General features: G+C 42.6%; 1 protein-coding gene across 1 annotated transcript in view; it reads left to right on the plus strand.

Annotated features, from left to right (window-relative positions):
- INSC (INSC spindle orientation adaptor protein) overlaps positions 1-27,204 on the plus strand; it is a gene marked incomplete at its 5' end in the record, with an annotated part of 106,802 nt that overhangs the window by 62,392 nt on the left and 17,206 nt on the right. The window contains 2 exons of the mRNA XM_066634678.1: positions 10,267-10,438; positions 16,315-16,493. Coding sequence (XP_066490775.1) covers positions 10,267-10,438; positions 16,315-16,493 — 351 coding nt within the window. The remainder of the gene's footprint in view (positions 1-10,266; positions 10,439-16,314; positions 16,494-27,204) is intronic.

Below are 27,204 nucleotides of genomic sequence, written 5' to 3' on the forward strand. Positions count from 1 at the left end.
TTTTTGTAAATGTTACAGGAATACAAGATTTTACCTGTAACATGCTGGTATGCTGGCTTAGCTTTCTCTTTAATTGGTTTATTTGGAAGAGAACCTAACTTATCTTGATTTAATTAAATACTTTGTGACCTGGCACAATTCATGTGTGGTTACTGGATTTCTTTAAGAAAGCTCTGTTGCAATTTGTGTACTTAGGACCCAATCCTATCCCACTTTCCAGCTCCGGTGTAGTCACAATACAATTCTGTGGTAAGGAAACATGTTCCCATACCTTAAGAAGGCCCCAGTGACTGCCCCCTCCATCACAGGTTGCAGCACACACCCCACTGGCATGACTGTACTAGCACTGAAAAATTGGATAAGATTGGGCCCTTACTTGGGAATTAATACCAATCAGTGCTGGTGTGAGGTTACTGGGGGTTCTGGGACAAGACCCTGCACTGGGCCATCCTCAGCACCCCAATGACATGCTGGAAATTACTGCTATTACCAGTACTGAGGGTTCAGGTGTCAACCCAGCCATCTGGGACCAGTTCTCCACCTGATGCCACTCCAGTTCTATGGGACTTGCTTTTGAGTAAATATGCATCAGATCTCACCATGATAGTTGTAAGGTCAGAATATCTAGCCAGAGATGCTGCCCTAATGAGCAGTAACATTAACAGCAAATGTGAACCACCCCCCAATGACTCCTTAAAGTGGCATAGAAGTTAAAAGTCAAAAGAGAAAGATCTGTGTTTTATCTAGGGACACCAGCAAATTTTACTAAATTTGTATCTGTTGTTGCTTAGATCTGATATAAGTAAAGGAAGAAGGGCATGTTGCTTGGGGATAGGGATTGGTGGGGAAGCTGCTTATGTGGGCATTTACTAAACCTCAGAGTGGCTCCGTAAATTACATTTTTCCCACTTTGGGGGTGGGAAAATTTATTTCTCTTTCTTTTAGGGAAACCAGCCCATACATCTCTTGATTTTTCTTTAACCAATGTAAGCTGTGGTAAAGTTCTCAATTTGACATAGAAACAGGTCTGTACTGATGAAGCTAGACCTGTTTTCATCAGACAATGTTGTGCACCATAAGGGGTGCAACAAAGCAGAGTTACAGACCTGAAGGTGCCTTTTGAAAAGTGCTCTTCCTGGACCCCCTTCTATATGGAATTTTCTGTCACAAGATATGGTGATGACCACTAGCTGAAACCCAAAACTAGAGGTGGTATATTTGCCATATGGTCTGGTTAAATTTTTTCTTGTGAGATCAAGTTGATCAGCCTAGAAAAGAGATGCCTGAGGGGGGACATGATTGAGACATACAAAATTATGCATGGGAAGGATAAAGTGATGCTCTTTACACTCTCACATAACACCAGAACCGGGGGACATCCACTAAAATTGAGTGTTGGGAGGGTTAGGACAGACAAAAGAAAATATTTCTTTAATCAGCGTGTGGTCATTATGTGGAACTCCTTGCTGCAGGATGTGGTGATGGCATCTGGCCTGGATGCCTTTAAAAGGGGATTGGACAAGTTTCTGGAGGAAAAATCCATTATGGCTTACAAGCCATGATGTGTATGTGCAACCTTCTGATTTTAGAAATGGGCTATGCCAGATGCAAGGGAGGGCACCAGGATGCAGGTCTCTTGTTATCTGGTGTGCTCCCTGGGGCATTTGGTGGGCTGCTGTGAGATGCAGGAAGCTGGACTCGATGGGCCTATGGCCTGATCCAGTGGGGCTGTTCTTAGGACTTATGTGGGAGATTGTATGCTGAAATAGGTGAATCTTAGGTCCAGTCCAGTAGGACTCATATGTACAGAGGTGGCCCACCGATCTTATGACTTCTGTGGGAGATTGTATGCTGAAATAGGTGAATCTTAGGTCCAATCCAGTAGGACTCGTATGTACAGAGGTGGCCCACCCCAAGGTTTGTGGAGGGGCTCACCTTGGCACTGCAGTACTGTTTTTGTCCTGTTGCTATGCATCCATGTTTACATCACTTGAATGAACTTTTGGCATCAGTTACACCATCTTGAAAACATATCAGAATTGACCTTTGCTTCAGTAGATTGTATTATAGATTGTATTGTAATGACAATCTGTTGTAGATTGTCAAGTGTCTGGTGGTTTCCTGACTCTGAATGGAGTTTTCTTGCAGGCTAAATTAGATGTATGTCACCTGAAGCCCATAGGTTAGTGATAAGGCTGATAAAGCACCATGATGTAAGTGGGAGTGGTGAGTGGGTTGCTGTCTCTATCAAGTTAATGAAAACAGTTCACACAGATCTAATTAGCATTGGGATCCAAAAGTAATTTTGATTACCTGGGCTATCCAAGTATGGAAATGGGATATGTTTTGTCTTATGAAGTGACAGGAAATCAGATGTTTTCTCTAGATGCAAAAAGAGAGCACCCTTTCCTTTTCCAATACCATAGCTTATAAAAGTAGTCTTCTGGTTGTGTGTGTATGTAATTTTTTAATAAGGGACACTGTGAAAAGCACATTTTGAGCAGAAAATGTGGTGTCACTTCCCCTCCTCCTCAATCCTACCCATAAAATAATTGGCTGTGTTGAAATTATGCTCATCTTTCTAAACATGAGGTGCCAGGTGTTCAGTGTAACATCATTCAGTCAAGTGTGGGTGGCATTATTTATTTAAAACAAAAAGATTGGAACATGTTTTTCAGTGAGTGTATTTCATTTTAAAGGTGCCCTGCTATGCATGAGCCTATACCTTTCTGAATATATTATTCTGGCTGTTATCCATCAGGTCAGATAAAAAATGAAGGCTACATAGAAGTGCTAATATTTGGCGTTTGTTCATGTGCAGGTTTTATGTCCATCATCATTATGGCCTGCCTGACAGTGTTTCTCACTGTCTTTTTCTCTGTTGAAAAAAAACATATATACATATTTTCATGCTTGTGAGTTCAGAACTGGACAGAAAAGTAAATCATGATTTATTATCATGACAAAATTGACACCTACAAACCTGTGGTGTCATGAATGTGGTGCACACCAAACAACATATTTCCACGTATTTGTAAATAAGTTGTCATGATAAGCCATTGAGACACCATGCACTCTTTCTTGAAAGAAAGCACCACTGAACACAGTAGGACTTACTTCTGAGTAAACATGTATAGGATTGTGCTGAATATATAGAACATGAAGAGTCTAGAAAATTTAAGATTTGGGTTCCTGCATCCAGTACTGTACTCTGTGTATTGTCTGGAGGTAAGCAATAGTTTCTAAGAACTGAATGTGATTTAAGAGACAGTTTGGTTCCCATAGTGTGAACACCTATTTCTTTAGGACTAGTGTTGTGTTTAGGCCAAGAGACTTTATAGGTTTTCAAAACAGTCCCAAAAATTATTTAGCAGAGGCAAAGTAGGATGTGAAACTTCCAAACCATTATCTTCTCACACTATTGTAAAACTATAAGAAGAACCTGCTCAGTTAGACCACAGTTCATACCAGTCCAGCATCATGTTTCCCACTGACCAGTCATATAACTTAAATATTGCTGCTGCTGTGGGACTGAGCTGCAATGGCACGACTCCTGTCAACAACAACAAATGCCACTCTGGATTCTCCCTTTTGGCATACCTATGGCATAGTCTTCATAGAGCGTATGGCAGTTGTTACCATGTCCCTTTGTCATCAAGGAATCACGTTCCCATACCTGCATGATTGGCTCATAGTGGCAGAATTGAAGCAGCAGCTCCTAGAAGGTCTGGACTTTACTCTGGTCCTACTAATCTCTCTGGGTCTATATGTCAACCACAAGAAATTCTGCTGGATTATATTCACTGTTGTATTTATGTTCTAGAATGGCAAAACCAGACCATTATGTCCATTGTTGCAGAGTTCCAGAATTCACTGTCTCAGTCAGCATAGTAGGTTCCATGGCTGCTTGGCTGTTTGGTACCTATCACAGCAGTGGTTGGGCTGGCACTACTGCACATGAGGCATTTACAAGCCTGGTTCCTAAAGGTATTCAGACCTCAGATGTAATCTCAAGGCAAACTGTTCCTCATCATGGTCCAAGTTATCCAATTACTGTTGTGGTGGACAACCTCAACCAAACCTTTCTGGAGTGTGTACCTTTGCACCTTGGCATACCATTCAACATAATCACTCATGACACATTGTGAGGATGGGAAGCACAATATGACTCTCTCTACAGCTCAACTTCCCCCCATATAGGAGAGGGCTAAACCACAGGAGCAGGAGGCATGTCAATCCACATAACCTCCCCTGGGGCTTTCCCTGGCCACTTCAAAGTGCTCTGCACTGGTCATGGGTGCTATTTTGAATGTCCCTGCTGCAATCAGGAAGTCCTGTGTGTAGCAGGGACATTCAAAATGGCAGCCACGATCAGTACTCTGCACTGATCGCAGATGCCATTTTGAATGTCCCTGCTTCACATAGGAACACCCTGCGTGTGGAACGGACATTCAAAATGGCACCTGTGACCAGCATGGAGTGCTTTTAATGGCCAGGGAACCTTCAGGGGGCAATAGGTAAGAAACTCCCCAACCCTCTGGCATGGAAGCCTATTGAGTTCTTAGGATCAATGGTTCCATACCAGCGAATTTGCTACCCATGGGGATTTGAAGGAATCTAACCCCCACAGAGAGTGGGAATTCACTGTACTAGTTTACCCTATGAAAGCTCATTTTGGACTTTGGGCCCAATCCTATCCAACTTTCCAGCATTGATGCAGCCATGCCAACAGGGTGTGCACTGCATCCTGCAGTGAGGGGGGCAGTCACAGAGGCCACCTCAAGGTAGAGGAAAGTTTGTTCCCTCACTTCAGGACTGCATTGTGGCTGCATCAGTGCTGGAAAGTTGGATAGGATTGGGCCCTGAGTACTTTCAGAATAAGGACCCATGTACTCAAACATATGTCATTCTTTTGAGGACCTTTTGCTTTTTGGCCTTCATTTCTTTTTTCATGACCGAAGTATCCTATAATTCATGGATTGAACAGGAATTTGTTGGGTCATTTGAAGTGTTCCATGTGTGCTTCAGTACTAGGGACAGCACTAGGGAGTGGGCTGCAGCCATAAACCTTGAAGAAGGAAGCCAAAAATTGTGTGCTCTGTGATAATGAAGGAGCATGGCTGTCAGAGCAGTGGAGGGAGAGCACAAACACTCTGCCTCTGTGGGGCTTGCATAGGAGTGATGTATAATGGATTGTGCTCCATCTGTAGCATCTGCCAAGCCCTTGGTGCTTTTAATCACCATTATTGAATGTTATAATCGAGTGAACCTTTCCCACATAACATTCCTCAAATGCAGAATCTCTGTAGGGTCCTGTGGCATTCATAGAATTCTTTTGTTTGTATTATCCAGCTGACCCATTCGCTGGTATTGCCAAGGCATTGAACGCGTTTGACATTTTAGCTGATTACTTCTCCAGAATTAAACAGAAAGCAGGGCAGTGATCCAAAGTTCCTTTCAGTGTGAAAGCTAATTATATAAATGCTTTGAACAGCAATTTCTTTTTGGATGTTAAAGTGCTTTTATTAGATTGTTCTCCTGTCCTCTTTAAATTTATTGTTAGACACTTATAAATGGTGTGTGGCCTGGTGTTTTATTTTTTCCCCTTCTGAATGAGGCCAAAATAGTATAAAGTACACCTTAGTTTAATGCATCACTGAAATATGGAAACAATAAAGTGTCCTGACCTTTATTTGTTGTTAAGGACCTGAGACTCTATTTTTTTTTTTTTCTGGGTGGTCAGTATAGATCCATTCTTACTATTGAATCAAGTTCCCATTTCCAAATGAAGCATGTCAGCAATCCATTACCCCCAAAGGTGATATCCCTGAATGATTGAAAGATGCCATTTTGTTATTTTATTCTTGATTCCTTACTAGTATGAAAATAGCAATTGATAACCGAATGATTTAGGGCACAATCCTCACCCCTTATGTCAGTGCTTTCCAGCACAGACATAGCTGTGCCAATGGGACATGTGCTGCATCCTGCAGTTGGGTGTCGCTCACGGAGGCCTCCTCAAAGTATGGGAATGTTTGTTCTCTTACCTCAGAGCTGCATTGCCCTTATGTCAGTGCTGGAAAGCACTGACATAAGGGGTGAGGATTGCACCCTAAATCTTATAATAAATTAGACTCTCAATTTGCTTCATGACATATCAGAACAGTAAGCATCATGGTTGTATAAGTCCTAAATTATGCTATGGACCTCTTGAGGAGTGATTGTTACACTGCAGCCCCTGGCCATGGGGAAAGAGGCAAATCCTTCTCAGACCCCAAACTGTTTGTTGGAAACAAATCCATATGGGTTCATTTTGAACAGAAAAATTTGCTGAATTTCATGCAATGCAGTCCTTTCTTCTTCTTCTTCTAAATGTTAGAGACCTAATTACAGGGTTTACATATAGGTAAGTAAAAATATTTTTACTTGGCACCCACTTGCCTTCAAATCCCCCCCCCCCACAAGTGTGTGCTTTTTTGGTGTGGCTGAATGCTGTAGTGTGGTAGAAGATAAGTTTGGGCTCTAAGAATGATAGATCAAAAGACACATGGTGTTTCTTCAGCATCTTTTTAGAATGTGAGCCCTTTGGGCAGCAGGTCTCAAACTCTCTAGGAGAGTTTGAGCCACAGTACATTCTTGCGGGGGATGGGGGGAGGCAGCGATCTCCAGGCTCGCGTTGCTAAGGGGGCTGCAGCAACTGGCATGTACTCACTAGTCCCTGCTGCAGCCTCCTGGGGGTGCAAAGAGCCCTGCACGACTGTCCGCAGGGCTCCTCAGCCTTCTAAAAATGAAAGCAGAGTGATCGCACCCTGCCTCTGCAAAACCGGAAGTGAGTACATGCCAGTCCCTGTGCCCCTGTTAGTGACGCGATCCTGGGGATTGCGTCGCTGCCTCTGTCCCTTAAGGGGACAGAGGCCAGGGCCCTCGGGCTGGGGCGTTGTGACGCCCCAGTTTGAGAAGCCCTGCCTTGGGGACAGGAAACTATTTATGTTGCTGGCTATGCAAACCACTTTGTGAATACTATTGTTAAAAAGTGGCATATAAGTATTAATAAAAATATCCAAGAAACCAAAATTGTTCACATCAGAATTTTTGGCCCAATTTTATGGGAGCTGGCTGGCAGTGTAACGTGTGTTCTACAGGAGACTGTTGTGCAGAGCCTGTAAAGTAAGCTCTGGCAGTGTGCTGAGTAGAGGGAGCAATTCATTCCTTCATTCATTCTCCAAGATGGGCACCCAATAACTTCTTAGGCTTCCCAGAGTAATCTTTGAATGTTGCAAGTTGCGATGTGCCACTATACCTCTGATTCCCAAGACCATTGAAAGGCACAAGTGATTTGGTTAAGAGTATGCCGAAGTCTCCAGCCAGGTGGAAGTCATGGCAGATATATGTCTCAGGACAAATGCAACATATTAACAAGGCAGCATTGATGTCTTCAGAATTTAGGCAAGGTACTCCACTGCTCCCACAAAATGTAAGTGCCTTCCATGCTGTTGTAGACAGTGCAGGAATCTATACAGAAATCTGTTATGGATGTCATTGACTCACTCTTTGGCATGCATTTTAGGTCCAGACATGGTTTTCCTACTACAAGATAGCAATAACAATAAATCAGTCTTGCGAGGACATACTATTTTGTAACACTTGAATCTTTTAATCTTGGAGCAAAGTGAATTATGGGAATGGCTGGCACTGACCTCCAGTGTTACCATAACTAGAAGAACATACCTTGTATTAAGTAGATGGATGCTGAAAGCTTGTCAAAGAAAATGCATGCAGGAAACATCATTTCTTTTTAATTTCTGAACATCATATAGCGAACATTATTTGTATTCTGTAAAATAAATATTCCGTGATATATTTATCGATGTTGTAATCATAGCAGTCTTTAAGATAATAGCTCTTCTTTTGTGAGTCTGCTGGCACTTCTCATAGAAGGCTTTTATTGACAGCAGAAACCAAATGGTTTAATTTATGGCCATCCAGGGACATTCAATTAAGATAATTTGGCATTGTATATTAATAAATAACTAAAATGAAAGCAACAAAAGTCTTAAAGAAACGATTTAAGGGATGAACAGCAGAACATTAAATATTGGCAAGGACTGACAATACATTGAACATATGGGCTGCATATTTTATGATGAACACCTCTGTGCATACTGATACTTTGTGGCAAAGGGAGATTGGGGCAGGGGCAGGGTAAGAAGAAACGGAAAGTGCTCATTAAATACCTTGAGCAGCATTTCTTCTGTTAAGATTACAGTTGATAGCACCATATTTTAGCCACAGGACCTGTCTTCAGTGCTGTGGCTTAACTTAACCTGGAACAAATGATAAAGAGATGAAAGTGCTGAGCTGAAAAGGAAACAACGTGAAACAATGTCCTTGTGCCCCAGAAGTGATCTCTCCTCCCTGAGTCGGCTTCTGGATAAGTGGGAGGGCCTCCTCTACCTGCTATAGCAATATTTGGTAGCATGCAACATGGACTAACAAACAATGTCAGAGTATTGGTGTCTGATGTAGCCCTTTGGATCAGTCTTTGGACAGTAGGTGGGGAAGTTACTTGTTTTTGGAATATTATGTGGCCTGCTTGAAGGGAGTGAGGTGCCAGCCTTTGGACTCGGGTTGAAGTGATATAGGATGCTAGATTTGGTGTTGGGAGGAGATATAGTTGGACTGAATGAGGGAAGAGATATTTACAAGTTCTACATTTTTCTGGTCTCTGGCCTAGATCATGGAGTATGTGGTTTGTTTCACTTGATTCATTTTGGGGGAGAATGTGAACCTGGTCAAACTGTCAAATTGTATCCCCACTCCACTGGCGCTGATGCAGTGTTTGCTGCATTCAGTGGTGGGGGGGTTGTGTGATTCAACAGGCAGCAGGAGGTAAGTAAACGTATCTTTTACTTACCCCCCAGTAGGTTGCCCAGTCTCCTATGGGTCTCCTCGGACCTATGCGAACCATTTTGCTGGCATCAGTACAAGGAGAGAAAAGGGACCCAGGAAACAATGGATAGGATCTAGTACATGCTGGTGCCACCATGACCCGCCCCTCCCCTCCCCACCCTTCCCACATCCCCTGTTCTCAAACCCTTCTCACCACCCATGTCACGCCTCTGCCGCCAACTTACCAGCTCCAGCACAAGCTTCAGCTCTAATGGGCACTGCTGGCAGTGGCCAGGAAGTGCACAGTGGCAGCCCAGCATTTATACCATCATAAAGGGCCTTGTGCTACTAGTTCCAGCAGTGCAAGGCCCAATAGGATTGGGGCTGAAGTAAGTTAGAGAGAGTCAGTATCGACCCAACTTTTCTTTACGGTGCAGTGAGAACTTTAGCACAGAAGCTGGTGTGTGTGAGTGCATGAGTGATTAGATTCATTCATTTTTGGCTTGATTCAAACCACCACCCCCCCCCCGCCGCCACTGGAACTAGTGTTCCAGTGGCAGGGTGTGTTTTACAGCCATTGTGAACAGCCTTCCAGCAATGTGCGAAGTTGTGCACTACTGAGGAGTTGTGCAAAATGGCCCTGAGGATGTTGGCAGAAAATAGAGTGCCCACTGACAGAGGTAGTTCAGCAGGGATGGTGGGACAGGGCAGGGGAGGGTGGAACAGAGCTGAATGGGGAGAGGGTGCGCATGATAGAGGGCGGAGGAGGTGGCACCCGGTGCAGACAACTTGTGCTTGGTTCTATGCCCCCCAATAGCAGCTAGCATGCCACCTTTCTCTCTTCAGACTTGTGCCAGCTAAAGAGCTTGCACGAGTCCAAGGAGAGTCATTGATGAGAGGGAGGCTTTAAGTAATTAAGGAAAGATATTTTGCCTTATCTCTCCAAGCCCCCTGATTTGCCCCTCCCCCACAGGATGCAGCACAATTCTCCTTGACATGGCAGCATCTGCTGGGGGGGGGGAGGATAGCATTCGGCTATATGAATATTTGTGCAGGTATCCAGTATAGATAACATCAGATCTTGACTGAATGGTCCTTGTATCAGGATGCAGGAACAGACGGGAACTTTACTAGTGTTGCTGTTCAGTTGTAAGAATAAGGCTATAATGTGGAGCACCTGCAATTTATTTCACATACCTGTCTGTGTCAACTGCCTCAGTTAGCCTTGTGGATTGGCTAGCCCTGTTTGTCCTTTTGAGTTTTCCTCTTTATATTGAAAACATTGTGCTTGATTTATTCTTCATCATCTGGAAAAGTACTTTTTTCTGAACAAACTACTTTTTTCTTCTTGATGAGTTTCTTCCTTTTTCCTTCTAGGTTGATGGAATATTATGCTTAACCGACATCCTTACAGACAATACTCATTCACAAGCTACTCATGCCGAAGCAGCAGCAGTAATAGCACAAATCACATCTCCTCAGCTCACTTTCACTCAGCATCTTGGCAGCTTCCTGGAGAACATGGAGGAAATTGTTACAGCACTTCTCAGTATGTAGATTTATATTTTATTCAAGTGATTCTGTACAAACTGCTGCAAGGAAAGAGGAACCTCCTCCCATAGGCATAGTTTTCTATATATAGCATTATTTGGATATAATGCAGTAGCTGTAAAATGTATGGGATGCTATGGGCCTAACTGTCACAACTTCATTCAGTGATCTTTAATATTCAGGTAGCTTCAGTATATTCATATGGACTTAAGTTAGATTGTAAGCTCATTGGATAGTCCCCCTTTTCTTGCTTCTGTTCCTCTGTAAAGATGTACATTATTGACACTGCATAAGCAGTGGTAGTAGTAGTTAGTATGTCCCTAGTTAAGTGGAGTTTGACCCTTACTTACAGCCCAATCCTGGGCTGCCACGGCACCAAAAATGGCTGCCGTGGTATCCTGCACGTCCTGGGCAACCACTACCATCTCCTTGAGAGAAGGGGACTTTCATCCCTTTCCCCGAATAAGGGAAGTAGCCCTGCAATGAGGCTACTTGATTCTGTGGCAGCTCTTGAGCTGCCACAGAACTGAAGAGTTCCGTGTCAGGCTGCATGGCCCGACACGGGGCTCAGGATCCAGTGGATCAGATCTCCACTGGTCCCGCTCCCTCCCCCACCCTGGAATGCCTCCCTCCACCTCCCTCCACGCCTCTGCTCACCACCACCTGGCAGTCTGGGCAACTGGTGGAATGCAGGCCCAGCTCTGGAGCTGGCCCAATGCAGGCTGACATTGGGCTAGCTCTGGTGCTGGGCCCGTAGTAAGGGCTTGCAAATGTGCCGTACAGCACATTTGCGACAGTGCAAGCTGGCTGTAAGCCCTTAATTGGGTTCAGAGGCACTCTTGAAAGTGGTGGTTCTCTTGTGTTTAGCATGGGAAGAGCAACTGTCCATATTTTTCTTTGTTTTCTCTGTACAGTTGCCTATAATGTGAGCATGTACAGAGCCAACCTTAAAATTTGTCACTGTGCTTGATGGTGTGGATTCTGTGCATGGTTGAATGCTTCCTTTCACAGGAAGAACACCCTATCAACCAGTTCCTTTTCAATCTTTGCTGAGTTTAGTATCTCTACCAGTGGTTGCTGTTGGTGTCTCTCTTGTGTTCCTTTCTAAATTGGGAGCCCCTTTGGAAAAGGGGACTGTTGTCTCATTTTTATTTTTTACTATAATAACTGCCTTGAGTACTTTTTTGTTTTTTGGTTGAAAAGAGGTTAAATATTCTTAATAATAACAGACTTCAGAACCTTCTGCAACACAGTGACCAAAAGGTCAATGTGAATGGTCTTCTCTTTAAAAGCACTGATGAGTTCTACCACTTGTCATGAGGGGTCCATTATCCATATGGGATTCAAATTGCATCTGCCTTGACCAGAGTTCCAGCACTTGGTTCTTCTACCACCTGAAAATTCACAACTACACCAGCTAGTCATATCCATGTTATTTATTCTTGGACCAGAACTCTCTTACTTCACATAGCTGTCAGAATAAGATGGTAATGATGTAGATCATCTGTCATTTTATTCCACTCAATCCACACAATTAATAGGGCAGTGGTAGTTGCTCCCTCAAAATGTGATGTCCCACTGCAATTGCCTTCCCTATCCCAAAATGTGAAACAGTATAATAACATAGAATACAACACTTGCTGAAACCTCAGGTATTACAGGTATGCTCTCATTGTCCAAACTATGCAGGGATACCAAACTCCTCAGTCTGAGGGTTTTTAAAAATGTATTATTGATTCCATGTGGTATGTGATCCCAAAATAAGCAAAGCTCAAGTTCCAAGGTTACAATTAGGAATCCGAAGCAGGTGCATTGTCAAAATCAGGTAGAAAGTCAGTTCTAGAGCAGGAGCTGAAGAGCTTGGCTGTTCTCGCACAAGAGGCAAGTTACTTGGTCTGAGTTGTATACTCTCAGGGTAGAATTTTATATATTCTAGTGGACAGGGATTGGCCCTGAAGAATATTGGCACATCCTCAATGGCACTCTCAACATACGGAGTTCCATTTGCTAGTCTTACAGTGAAATTCTACCCTGCACTTGACAAGCGGTTCTCTTTGGGTCCTTGGCCTGTTGAATGCTGGCTGCATGTGCACAGAATCTCACTTTGCAAAAACTTTTGAGCAAAATGCTACTTGGTTTGTATGACAGCCAAGAAGTATGAGATGGACAAATTCATATTATGAATTGAGTCATTATGAACTCCAGTGACATCAGCACATTACAGAGTGGAAACTGTGTGCTTGCAGCTGGATGCGTACAGAAGGAACCATGGCCAAGCCTGGCTCCCTGAAACATGCACATGCATGCATACTTTAGACTTTTGTCTGGTTAGACCCCAAAGCATAGATGAAAATAAAACATGGATGAATGTCAGAGCATAGCCTAGTGTGTTGAGCCTTAAGGAAAGCGAAACTGAACCACAAGTTTGTGTGTACTTGTGAGTAGGTAAATGATAAGATAATCTTTCCCTTATGGAAAGCCAGGTGAAAGAAAACACATGGCCACCAAAATGACCCTGATCTGATGAAAGTGGAGCTCAACAAATGCTCCAGAAGTCAGCCCCCCTCAATCATGGTAAAAAAGATGAAGACAGGCTTGAGAAGCTGTGAAACTTTTTTCTCCCAAAGTTAGGTGGGTTTGTCCATGCTGACTTACGTGCACAAAAAAAGAAACAGTTCTGCTGGAATCTCTCCCTCACAAGCTGCTATCAGATCCCATTATGAAGAGCTGCTGAGAGGGGCCAGGCAGTTGCACATCCACCCCTCTGTTTAGGCATATCCAGTTGATGCCAGAGTGATAGATTTCCCCCCCCCCCCCATTGTACAGTATTTCCCTGGGATGCCAGTTAATTATTATGGCTGATCCAGCTCCTTACCCATTGAGGAGTTGGATTAAATTAGACAAAAGAGGAAAGCACGTGGATGACATTTGAAATATGGTTATAAATTGAAAATGAAAGAGCAAAGCGACAAAAGTCAAGATATGTCTGTACCTGTTTAATTCACTTAGTGAGAACATGTGTTGCCCACAAATACATTATATTACTGCAGATGTACATAAAACATTGTGTGTGTATGTAGAAAATGTAGGTGTGTGCATTTGTTTCTATAAAGAATGAAAAATGGAACTGAATTGGACCCTTCTGATTTGCTTTTCATTCATTATGGAATGAATGGAGAGGTCTAAATAAACCAAATGGCATATGAACAATTTGATTTATTCAGATCTTCCATTAGCTTTTATAATGGAGAGGGAGGTGCTTACCTCCACTGCCTTGTGGCTACATCCAGTTATGGAAAAGGCTTCAGGAGTCAACCTCGAGGCAAAATCCGGAGCCGGAGACCCTGAGGCAGTTCATGGCTGAACACAGTCACATTCTGGCAACTCCTGTGATGCCGCTGGAACCAACCGTATTGGCTTCTGCCTTTCCATTGGACCATTTCAGCGATGTGGAGAGGGGGGGATTTGCTGCATGGGTAACTATCCTCCATATCTACTTTACCCAGGCTTCGTGCACTGGAGAGGACACTCTGTTCCAGAACCACTGTTCAGAGCACGATACCATAGTCTTCCAAGACTGAAGGATGACAATTATTAGCATAGCAGAAAGCTTTTTTGTTTGTTTGTTTGAATTGCTTTTTAAAGTTGACAGGAGCTGTAGAGCTCTTCTTCACTGCTGTCCCCTCGCATTGCTCTTGGTTATTGTGGTGAAGAAAACAATGGCTGTCACAGAAAACATGGTGGCTGCCACTAGCAGCCAACATATGTCCCCCCCCCCCACGTTGTCCCCGAGAAACACAGCATCTTGAGAATTTCCCTCCTCCAGTGCCATGGTTCCTATCTGTCTCTGCAGCAGCAAAATATAAAGAGATGGGAGATGCAATCCCAGATCTTGATTGTTTCACCTAGTTAGGTCCTTAGTCCAGGTCAAAATGATATGAAGCAGTGACCTATGCACCCTTGAGTGCATATAGTTCTATGATTTGATGGTGGAAATGCAGACATCAGTGAACTGCAATATGACCCATTTCTCCATTCCCCTTTATACTCCAAACCAGGGAGGTAGCTGGGTACCAGTCAGAGCATGGTTTAAGCACAGAAGTTGTGGCCATAGTGGGCCATGATGTACTGCAGAAAGAAAAATGACCAAGAAATGAGCATGGCAATGTGCATATCTTGGGTAAAATTTAGTATCACCCAAACACCACCTAATTTCGAGAAGTCTAGCTATACATCAGAACATTTTAAAGAAAAGACAAAAGCTTTGGAGGAAGATCTTTTCCGCTAATCAATCACCAAATTCTCTGTAATATTTATAGCAAAGTAACTGAATTACTTTTCTCACATTTAATATTTAAACCCTGGTGAAATAAAATTGTGGAGTGAGTCAGACTTTAGTTTAAAAGAGATGTGTACAAGAATTAAAAGGCACTTAGAAGGTGGTGATAATAATAGCCCTGTGCAACATTTTTAAGAGAATTTACAACAGAAAAAAAAATTATGTAGGATATTCTTAGAACAGAAAGGGATAGTTGTAGTGGTAGCAAGATAAATTGCAGAATTATACTCTTACAGATCAATTAGTTTTACGCATCTGCACAAACTATCTCATTTTATTTAGTAATATAACATAATCTTGAACAACATCCAATGTAGAGTGTTAACAGACTGGTCCAATCCATGAGATATGCCAGTGTATGTCCATGTATGCTAGTGCAACAACAATCCTACCAACACAAAAGCCTGCCTGTCAACTGAGGATCCAATCCTATGCAGTGCGTGTCGGCTTACCACCGGCGCACACTGTCACAAACATGCCATAAGGCACAATTCCAGGGGTTAGCACTGGCCCAGCAGAGCCTTATTTATTTATTTATACCCCACCTTTCTCCCCAAAGGGACCCAAGGCAGCTTACAACAATAATTAAAAAAAACCCACAATTAAAAACATGATTTAAAAACAAGATAAAAAACACATTCATAGCAAAAATATCTTAAAAACAACGATCAGACTAAAAGGTGTACAAAGAGCAAACAGCAGCAGCAGTTTATAAAAAGACCCAAAGACTGTAACCGGATGTTAAAAGGTATAATAGATGTTAAAAGATGTTAAAAAGACCAGGAACTCAGAAGGCTTGCCTAAAAAGAATGTCTTCAGGTCTCGCTGGAAAGTTTCAAGAGAGGGAGCAGTTCGTAAATCAAGGGGGAGGGAGTTCCATAGTGTTGGTGCCACTACTGAGAAGGCCCTATTTCCTGCTGCTGCCCCATGTACCTCCCTGGGCGGTGGCACTTGTAAAAAGGCCTTTTCCGATGACCTAAGGGGACGAGCCAAATTGGAGTAGGCAGTCTCTAAGATACCCTGGCCCCGAGCAGTATAGGGCTTTAAAGGTCAAAACCAGCACCTTGAATTGGGCCCGGAAACAAATGGGCAGCCAGTATGGCCACTGGAGAAGCGGCCCAACGGAGTCAAACCACCTACCTCCAGTAACTACATGGGCTGCCGCATTCTGCACTAGTTGCAGTTTCTGAATCACCTTCAAGTGCAGCCCCACACTTGAGCACGTTACAATAGTCTAACTTCGATGTCACTGTGGCATGGATCACCGTGGCCAGGACTGCATGATCCAAGTTGGTCATATTGTTACATGAGCAATATTCAGCTTAGTCACAAAATATGTAAAGGAGATAAGGATGAGTTCATACATACATGGTTTGAGTGGCATGGAAGGATAACTCAAGGAAACAAGGTGAAAACTAAAGATTAGGGGAATCCCCCCCAATAGTTGAATATGAGCAGAAAAGATATCAGTTTTTGTTTGAAGCTGCCAACATTTTAAATTTAATTTGCATTAATATTATTTTCTTTATCTGTAGAACTGTGCCAAGAGGCCACCTCTGGAGAGGTTTTCCTGCTGGCTTCTGCTGCACTTGCCAACATTACATTTTTTGACACAATGGCCTGTGAGATGTTGCTTCAGCTGAAAGCAGCAAACATTCTTCTAGCAGCTTGTTGTGACAGACAGAAAGTGGATAGTCCCTATTCCCGAGATCAAGTAAGTGAACAAACATTGACATATACCTATTACATTGGTGTTAAAATGGCTGGCATACTTCATACATTTAAGCCATAACACATCAGATGCTACAGATGGAGCCGATCTCCTTCTCTTCAAGTGGTAAGAGATAACCTGATGAGCATGCATGTGTGAACATGCACCATCACAAGCTCTAACAACACCTTTGTGTACACAGTGGATGGCATCCTGACTAGTGCTTCTGCTATCTGGAGCACTTTCTACAAATGAAAGTGGCCTCCATGGATGGAAGAACACTCTGCTCATGTAGGGACCCCTTCCAGGAGTGAAATGCTCCTTCTGTTCATGGAGGCAGCTTCCATTTGTGGAGGGAGTTCCTAAAAGCAGAAGCACTAGTCGGGATGCCTCCTAGATTTTATCCAATCTGCAAATGAAGTATGAAAAATGTTAATATATCATTATGACTGTATAGCTCCTTAAACATTACAAAAACCATTTAATTTTAAAAGTGGAGGGTCTACCATGAAGTTGTTGCTATAAAGCACTAGAAGAAGATGAGAGTGTAAATAAGGTAAACAATCATCTAGAGATGTTGTTTCAGAGTAACTAGTTCATGTTATCCTTCCTGTTTGGCTGATTAGCTGTATGAATGCAGGTGACTATTTGTGTTAGTCTGGTGTAGCAATGTAGCTGTGTTAATCTATGTTAGCTGTAACAGTGTTAGGGAGCAGTCCTAACCAATTTTTTCAGCACTGGCATAGCTGTGCCCATTGGGCATGTGCTGCATGTGTTGCAGTTGGGTGGCAGTCATGGAGGCCTCCTCAAGGTAAGGCAATGTTTGTTCCCTTACCTTGGAGCTGCATTGTCCTTATGTCAGAGCTGGAAAATGGGTTAGGATTGCGCCCTCAGTCTATGTTGTAGCTATGTAGCTATGTTACAGCCCAATCCTGAGCTACCTGGTGTGCGGGGCTGCAGTGGTGCCAAAAATGGCTGCCACTGCATCCTGCACACTCCAGGCAGCTGCCTGCAGCTCCTTGAGAGAAGGGGAAATGCTCAGGATTGCAATAGGTGTGTCACAGAGCAGGTGGTCAGGTCTAGAGGGTAGAGCTGCTGTTAGCTCAAAGGTAACATCTGAAGGTCATCAGTTGGAGCCACCAGAAGCTCCATGAATGATGAGACTTTGAGAAGTGGCTGACAAGTTGAGCTGAGTTTTTCCACCTGCTCTTTGGTGTAAGTGAAGAAGCGTCTTGCTTGCCTTTCAAGTGAGAGAAGAAGGAGTTGTTTGTCAGCCAGTGTGGGAGGCAACCAGGGGCCAGAAATGATGCCAGTCTGTATGAAAGATCCATCTGGAATGTTGTTCGGTTCATGAAAGACAGAACCTCTCTGTTATTGTAAAAAAGCCCTGGGGGGGGGGGGTAGAGAAAGCCTGCCTATGTGAACTGCCTTGAATAAAGTCAGAGGAGTAATCCAATAAGCGGAAAGGCAGTATAGAAATACTGGTGGTTGTTGTTCTTATGAAATTTTTGCACAGTCAAGTATGTGTTATTGACTGGTTTGCTTTATCCAGACATCGAGTTCTTCCCAAGAACCTGGGATGCCTGGTTTTTGTCCTCGTTTTCTGTTATAAATATCGTCACAAGATATAAGCTGTTCCCAGTAAAGCTGATTTTTGTAGTTAGTGGATGGTAATTTCTGTGGCCCATATGCTGTTCAGGTGCTCTGCAAGGTGTTTTGGAATAGCACTGAGGGCGCCAGTCACCACTGGGATTACTTTGGTCTTCTTCTGCCACAGCCTTTCAATTTCCACTTGTAAATCTTTGTACTTTGTTATTTTTTCCAGCTCTTTTTCTTCCATTCTGCTATCCCCTGATATTACTATATCAATGTTTTTGACTTGTTTTTCTTTCTTCTTGACTATGGTTATGTCTGGTGTATTGTGTCATAGGTGTTTGTCTGTCTGTAGTTAGAAATCTCATAATATTTCAGCATCTTCATTTTCAGTGACTTTTTCAATTTTGTGGTCCCACGGGTTTCTGGCTACAGGTAGCTTGTATTTTTTACAGATGTTCCGGTGTATCATTGTCATGCCTTTGTTTTAGTCTGTGCAATCTTTTTTCTTTACAGAGATGGCACTTGCTGTTTGTTGTTATTTTTTCTACTTTTGCTTTTATTGCATTTGTTCTTAGTGCCTTTCTTGTGTAGACATTATTAGAACCTCTGTTTCTTTCTTCAAGTTTCCATTTTTGAGCCACTGCCAGGTCTTGGTGATGTTTGTTTTGCCAAACATCATCATCACCATCACCATCACCATCACCATTATTTCTTGCAAATCACAGCTGCCAGTGTTTTAGCTAGACTTGGCATTAATTACTAGTTGGCCCCACCCAGGGGCCTAGGACATTGTAATGTATTTTTGTATAATGTGTGCTGAACCTAGCAGGGTAGTTTTTTGAATTTGGCTGATAGTAATTTTGTCAATGTACAGATGTTTTAAATGCAGTTCAAGCATTTTTGGGACTGCACCCAGTGTACCAATCACAATTGCGATAACCACTGCTGGTTTGCGCCATAATGTTTGGATCTCAATTTTGAAATCCTGATATCATCATCATCATCATCATCATCATCATCATCTTCTTCTTCTTCTTCTTCTTAGCATTAGCATTAGCATTAGCATTATAATAATATTTTCGCACAGTCAGGTAGGTGTTATTGACCGGTTTATTTTATCCAGACATCGAGTCTTTCCCAAGGACCTGGGATGCCTGGTTTTTATCCTGTAAATACTGTCGCAAAATGTAAGCTGTTCCTAGTAACACTGCTTTTTGCAGTTGATTGATGGTAATTTCTGTGGTCCATATGCTGTTCAGGTGCTCTGCAAGGTGTTTTGGAATAGCAAGGAGAGTGCCAATCACCACTGGGATCACTTTGGATGATAATGATAATGATTATACAAAACATCTTGTGCATGTCAAGATGAGAATATAGTGATCCATTCACACCAGTAGTAACCAATAAGAGTACTTCCTTCCTATATTAATTGAATACATAAAGATGTTTCTGTAGTAGAAAAGCTACCCCAGTCTTGATTGACTCTGAATTCAATATAATCCATTTTGCTAATCAGTTCTAGTTCAGTAAGTTCATTCTGGAGTAATCAATCACAAAGTGTACATAACCTCTTGTTAAACCAGCAGTTTGGGCAGATACGGATGACAATTCCATTATACACATCTGCATGGAATAGATGGTAAAATCCTTCCAGGAGTTTGCATCATCAGGCAACTGCCAAGAGCCCAAAGCTTTCAGAAGGGCTCACTGACAATTTTTCAGGCCAGCCTTGTGGCCTTCATGATGTTGATGACCAAGAGAGTCATTCTGTGATCTTCTCCACTTCACCATCCAATTTTCAAATTGAAGTTTTTGTCCAGAGGCCTCTGCGATGATGCAGGACGTCTTGGAGATGCTTCCCTTTGCTGATGGAAGATGCTGCAAATGGAAACTTTCCCCATAATGTCCTGGCATCATTTCAGGGGCATTTGGAAAAAGTTCCCATGTGTGGGTGAGTGAGCGCTTTGAAGCAGCCCTGACAATGTTTTCTTGCTGCACCTCCCTCCCATCTCTTCCTCAAATGGGAGTTTTCCTCCAGAGGCCCTTCCTTCACTGTAGGTGCCTGGGTGGGGGAGAAGTCCCATCTGTGGGTGCTATGAAGAGGCAGCTATGCACCCATATGTTGGTGCTATGAAGAGGCTATGAAGAAAGTTCATAGCACTTCTGTGCTTCTTTCAATCCCATCAGTATCAGCTGGTGGGGAAGTCAATGGAGGCAAAGCTTTGGTGCTGTTGCCCCTACCTATGACACTGGAGGGGAAAAACAACGAAAACAAAAGCACCCCAACAATGCCAGTAAGGTCAGCTCTGCCACAATCCTTAGAGCGGGCCCACTCAGCTAGGAAGGAGTCAGTGGGGGGCAGGTTGCTTAAGGCCTCCTTAAATTTGGGGCCAGTCCTGAATCCTTGTTACTAAGAGGTAGTATTATGCAGTCAACCAGGCTACCATGAGATATGAGAACTCAACCTGGAGTAATTAGGTCCATTTGTATGGGTTCTCTGTAAAGAGCCCTGATTTGGAAAAGATGTTTTTATTTTTCTGTGTTTCTTGAGATTCTGATCAGGTGCAAATGTGTATTAATTTCCTCACTTTGGCAAGAAGTTGTTGGTGACTAATCAAGTAGTTATACAAATTGTGGTATGTTACCATTTGGTATCTGGTTGTCTATACTACCCTGTTCAACTCAAAATACGACTCTTCATTGCTGCTAAGCATTTTTGTTAATGGATAAGTGTTCTCTTTGAAAGACAAAATCACTCCATTCAGTAAAATGAATGGATTAGCCATGCCAGCCTTCAAATATATTGTAAGTTAGAAATGATTTAAAAGAGTGAGTGGATAGAAATGACGTTTTTATCCAGTGAGTCATCTTGCCAAAAATGGAAGAGAGATAATTTAATTGAGATAAAATGTTATTCGGTATTTCCTCAAACAGCAATGATGACTTTTACAAAGATGATAAATTTTAAAAAAAGCAATTCTCCTAATAGAATAGAACCACAATTTGTGTTTGTTTCTTTTTGTAGCATCACACCTGGTTTTTGCAAAAGAACTTTCTCTGAAAACTAATTCACTTCTGACAGCATACAGGTGGTAGATGGCCCAGGCAGAAGGTGTAGTCTTTCACAGTTGGATTCTAGGTTAGGACTTAAATTTCACTCCATTTTATTAAATGTTGTCTTCATTTTTGTGTATTACCAATAGCAACAAACAAACCCTTCCCACAATTCTCTTTGGCTCCAGTCCTATTGGGTTCTTGCACTATCAGAAATAGCATTCCAGGAGCAGGAGGTCTTTTAAGGCTATGTTACATGTCAATTTGCATAATCTGGCTGTATACAAAGAGTGGCCACTGTTGTGCACCAGCAGCCCTGCAATGAGTAGTGGCATCAGTAAGTCAATGAAGGGGGCAGAAGGGGGTTGGGTGTAAAGGGGGAAGGATGGGGTGGAGGCCAAGGCAGGGAGGGGTGCAGATAGATAGCAGCAGCAGAGGCACCATCAATATCCTATCCCCCTTCCTGGCCTTGAACCACCTTCCTGGAGGAGACTTCTGGGACTGCCCCTCCATAGGATGCAGTGCATACTCTCGTGGCACAGCTGCATTAGTAAGGGATTTGATGAGACTGAGCTTTATCCCTTTCATGCGTCCTTCTGCCATGGCACAGATTGCTTACTGTGGGGAGACTATTCAGAGGCAGTCCTATGAAATATGCAAAGACTTTAAAAGCCAGTCCAAAAGTATGGTCTTGCAATGCTTCCAAAATTGTTCAAATGTTTTCAAGATTTTAGGAGGGATTCCACAAAAATGGAAAAGTTACTGAGAATGTCTCTTGATATTTAACTTCTTGAAAAAGCTTATCTAGACTTGCCAGTGGTCTCTCCTCAAGGCCCTGACTAAGCTTGCACCCTTTAGCTTCATCAGTACTACATATTCAGGTTCTGCCACACCATTCATTTCTGTGTTTCCTTTTTGTGTTGACTTGGAACTTTACTAGCATACAGAAGAAGAATCTTTTCAGTTGATTTCGAAAAGTGAGCCAGCCCATCTCCAATCCCAGGGTTACAGCTAAGATGCACTTATGTGGAGGAGGCACTGGTTGTGGGACCTGGGCCATTATACAGGTTCAGCCTCATTATTTGCGTGGGTTCCGTTCCAAGTACTCATGTGGATGGCAAAAAACGCACTGTGGCAAATCAATTTAAAAAACAAAGTTTCTTTGCTCTGGTGATTTAAAAACAGCCTTGATGACCTTTGTGATGTAAGATAAGAGTCATTAAGAAGATGATCCATCAATCAGTTGTCCTCCAAGAGCTTAGAAAGGCGCTTCACTTAGCCCCTCCCTTCACCAATGCTATCACCTTTCTTTCACATGCTCAGGGGGAAGGGAGGGGTCGCCTGGAGATTGATGGATTGTCAGCCAGCTGCCCCCTCTCTCTCATTAAGGAGGCTATTGTTAAAGTTTTTCAGTTGTTCAGTTTTATAAACTGATTTTAAAGGGGTGCATTTTTCCCCTTCTCCAGGGATCAGCACATTCCTTCTCATTTGCAGTGGCCATTCGTGTTGAGTCAAATTCGTGTATAAAAAATCCATGTATAACAAGGCTGGACTTGTATACACAGTTGCCATTTTTTACTGCGATGGCAGTGACATTTTGCATTAATGGGTTGGGGTGGGGGAGCAGTCAGCATCATGTGTGAATAAACCCTTATTTATTTTGAGCTCAGTGTATATAGGTCTTATACTGGCAGCAGCTTGAATGGTTGCCCAGAAGTAGGATTTCACAGCATGTTTGTTGGCTAAAGTTTTCTTTGTTTCTCCCTAACATTTTGCATAATACATCCTGGCGTGCCTGTTAGTCATTTACGAAGTGGCTGGGCTCACATTTAGAAAACGACTTCAAGAGTATTGCTACATAGTCAGGAGTGAGGTAATCATTGTGTCTCTGCTAACAAAACTGAAGATGATGAATTACATAATTAAATTTCTCAAAATACTTAGGAAATTAAACAAGCAGCACAATTGCCAGTAATGGATATAAAAATAAGAAAAGAGCAGCATTTTGGAGTCTAATTTTTATGAACTCTCGCAATGCAGTTCTGATATTACTATCCTAAGTAGTTTTGTGGATCAAACGGTAATAACTTATTTGTATTTTTAAAGTGCAATTTATATGCCTGGTTTGTCTGCAAGACATTATATAAGAATTTTCAGGATATAGGAATTGGGTCAAGTCCAGGGACAAGAGAGCTGTAAACCTTGGTTCTTGCACAAATGTCTGTACAGTCTGTATATTTTGTCCGTTTCTTGATTAAGAAACAGGGCAGGGATCTGTCCTCTCAATCTTTGTAAAGCACCATGTACACTGAAGGCGCAATGCAACTAACAACGGGAGCAACAACAATATGAGGTGTCTTTAACTGGGAAAAGCTTTATCTGTGGGGAAGTGGAGGATGCTATATTTCAGGATGGATCTGCCCACCAAATTCAGTTAAGATTAAGATTTATACATGGTCTGTCCACCCGCAGTATATCTCAAAGGCAATATACAGGAAAACTATATGAAAAAATATGTTCCCTAAAACATAGAAGCATTTTAAAGCTCCCAAACATAGTAACCAATAATAAAATCCCACCACTATGAGAAAGAAGCTGAAGGATGGTGTTGCATGCTGGGCATTTCTGGGAAGACCAGTACAGATGTGCAACACCACTATGGAAAAGGGCCTGACTCTGAGACACCACCACTGCGTATCTCTTAAAGGAGGGCTTATGGATGATATTATAGCTGCATTGACATAAGGGTGACATTTGCAGTTGTTCAGAGTGGATTATAGGATCAGAAATGTGAGCTGCCAGGATAACTTTTTTTTAAAACATGATATCACAGAGCATGCTTTTGTCTGCTAATCTGGGATGCTTTCTTTTAAAACTACTAAAAAGAGTCAACCCTTAGAAAGCCTTGTTAAAAACCTGTAAAAAGTCTGGATGTTGCCTTGTTCATTCATTCGTACATTTGGTCACTCAGTCAAATTTTGATGCTTTCTAAACTAGCATATGAAACTAGCATATGAAAGCCTGGCATCAAGGAATCTCCTAAACAATTTTATGATGCCTGAAAATCTGACTTGAAAAGCACAAGAAATGAATGTGATGGAGTCGCTACTTGGAGCTAAAGAACACTTTTACTCATAGAGGCTTTTACTCCCTCAAATGGGAACCTCTGCCTTAGACATAGTTAAGCTCTTATCACTTTTCCAGCTTCCAGAGACCCTCATATCTGTGATCCTTTGGCTGGAAAATTGCAAGTCTTCCTTAACTGATCTTTATGTAATTAACTGAAGTGAATAATGTGTAGCGGAAAGTAATTTTGCTTAGCATTGTATCTGGATGATAATTAACTAATATTAGCACTTCCCTATTTATACACTTTCCCCACATAATGAAATGACAAGGTAACCTTTCTTAGGATTGAATCTTCCTACTCAGTGATAGCAATAAAAGCTTATGAAAAGCTGTTTTCTTATGACTAATAAAGATTTAATTAGCATAATGATTCCCAACTCTGCAGTATGAGCTGCTGACCATCACAAAATGAAGACATTAACTCTTGAAGAGGTGAGATCATGGCATTTTATTCTCTTCAAAAATCCTCTTTGGTATCTTTTGTTCCCAGAGTCCTCCAAACTCCCTAAGGGAATTGCACATTCATTTTTAGGGGCAGTCCACATAGCAGTTTTGCACATGTATGCTATATACATATGGTGCAGCACTGAAATAGGCATTAGATTAGTGTGTGTCCATGAACTATCTTAGATACTCACGTATAGTAGGTGAAATTTTTGTCAAGTAATTAAGCTCCAATTATCACTTCACCTTATCTCTGGGTCAATCAGAGCCTTTCAACTCTGAACAGTTTCCTGGGACATTCCAGCCAAAGTTAACCTTTTATTCTTCTTCCTTCTGCTGCAGCCTGGTTCTGCTTTGCAAATACTTGCAAAGCAGGTTTGTTTTTTGAAATACCAGGATGTAATCCTCCTTCCCAGGCTACAATTCAGTGCACCATTACTTAAGAATAACACCCATGGAAAGCAGTGGGTCTACTTCTGAGTAAAAAGGGTTGCATATATCTCATCTCTCTGCTGTAAATTGAATTGCACACTCTCAGTTATGTGTGTTATGGGTTATATGTTGTAGGTAGAGCTTCTGGCTTAACACGCCAGACACCTTAAAGGTGGATTTGATTAATGGTTCTCCTGCAGTGGTTCTCAACCTTTTTCACTTGCATATCCCTTGGCAGCCCATTTCCATAAATTGTACCCTTCATATTAGCAAAATGTTTGTAATTAATAATACAAGCCCTCATCTCCTCCATATGAAAGCCCAGACCATGTATTCATCACATATTTTCTCTTTTTATCTGTTTGAGGAACAGAAGACTTTGCCTTTGCACTGTTTTGCACCAGAAGTGTCCTGAGAAATTCTGGGTGATTGATCACTTTCCATATTATGTTTCAGCTTTTTTACTGTGCTGGTTTTCAATCACTGGTTCATACATGAATTGATGACTGAAAACTAGCTATTAGTGGGCTATTCTGGAGCACAGCCTGCTTTTTTCTGCCATTATTTCATTCTTTTTCAACTACCCCTAAAGGTCCTGTTGAGTGTCCCTGGGAGTACATGAATACCAGGTTGGGAACTGCTGTTTTACTGGTATGTAGTTTACAGTGCACTTGCTCTGATAGTGTTTACAAAAAGGTGGTGAAGACCAGCATTTAATAAAGAATAAAAATGTATTTTATGATCTTTTACTATGTTTTTAATAAATTAGAGACTGTACAGTTCTTAGGTAACAATTAGTGGTAGGTTATTTTTCAGGATCTGGTCTCGGGTAAAATCAGACAAAACTATAGTCAGACACCCCCCTAAGTTTAACCGCCGACTTATCCAAGGGTCATAGAAAATTCCATGATTATTGACTCAAAACCTGCCCTCGACTTATCTGTGGGGTCGACTTATAGACGAGTATCTGTGGCATATGCGGGGTGCTTACTTTGAACCACAGCCTGTGCGCTCACCTACTTATGTAAACAGGCTGCTTCTGTTTGAGTAGGACTTATTCATGTACAAAATCAAATTTACCCATAGTATTTTGGGGGAGGAGCACACATCCAAAACTTGCTCCTGGGCAAGAATAATAATAATAATAACTAGGTATTTATATACCGCCTTTCTGGTCATTGGATTATTCTGCTGACTTTATTCAAGGCGGTTTACATAGGCAGGCATTTCTAAATCTCTCAAGGGGATTTTTACAATCATAGAGGTTCTCTCTTTCAAGAACCAACAACATTTCAGAATGGATCTTCCTGGTTTGGTCTCACTTCTGGCCTCCAGTTCTCCCACGCAGGCTGACAGCAGCTCCATCTCTCACATGGAGGGCAGCCAAGACACTTCCTGCTCACACCAAGAGCAGGTGGAATCACTTATCTGGGCTTGTCAGCTGCTTCAAGGTCTCGCCATTCTCAGCTGTTCAGGGAGCTGCCAGTGTCCTCGAACTGGCGACCTTCTGATGTTATCTTTGGGCTAATGGAGGCTCTACCCTCTAGACCAGACCTCCTGTCCAGGTAGAGAATATGCAGGTAGAGAATATACATCATGCTGAGACTACACCATTTTGATAATGGTGCAGTGCAATCCTGTCTTGCTGTGGGACAGGCAAACCAGGAGGCTTGCACTGTATCCAGAGCAGGATAGGGCGGCAAAGTGGCTCAGCTAGAGGTAAAGGGAAACTCTTCCCCTTACCCCCAGGTAAGCCACTGCAGCCCTATGGGTCTCCTCGCACTTGTGCAACTTCCTGAGATAGCACAAGTCTGAGGAGAACAAAGCAGCTTAAAGCCGCTCGGTGCTGCTCAGGAAGGGGGGTAGGGATCTGGCATAACAGCCGGATCTCAGCCCTGCCTCCTGCTCCCCGCCCACCTCCAGGGCCTACCTGCTCCCTTGACTGCCCTCTGCCCTCCCTCCCCTGCCCTGGAACACCTCCCTCCCACCTCCTCCCCACCCACTCCAGAGCCTTGTATTAGCTGAGCTCAGCTAATGCAATGCTCCCTTCGCAAGTTGC

This window comes from Tiliqua scincoides, chromosome 1 (assembly GCF_035046505.1).
Source record: "Tiliqua scincoides isolate rTilSci1 chromosome 1, rTilSci1.hap2, whole genome shotgun sequence".
Taxonomy (NCBI): domain Eukaryota; kingdom Metazoa; phylum Chordata; class Lepidosauria; order Squamata; family Scincidae; genus Tiliqua; species Tiliqua scincoides.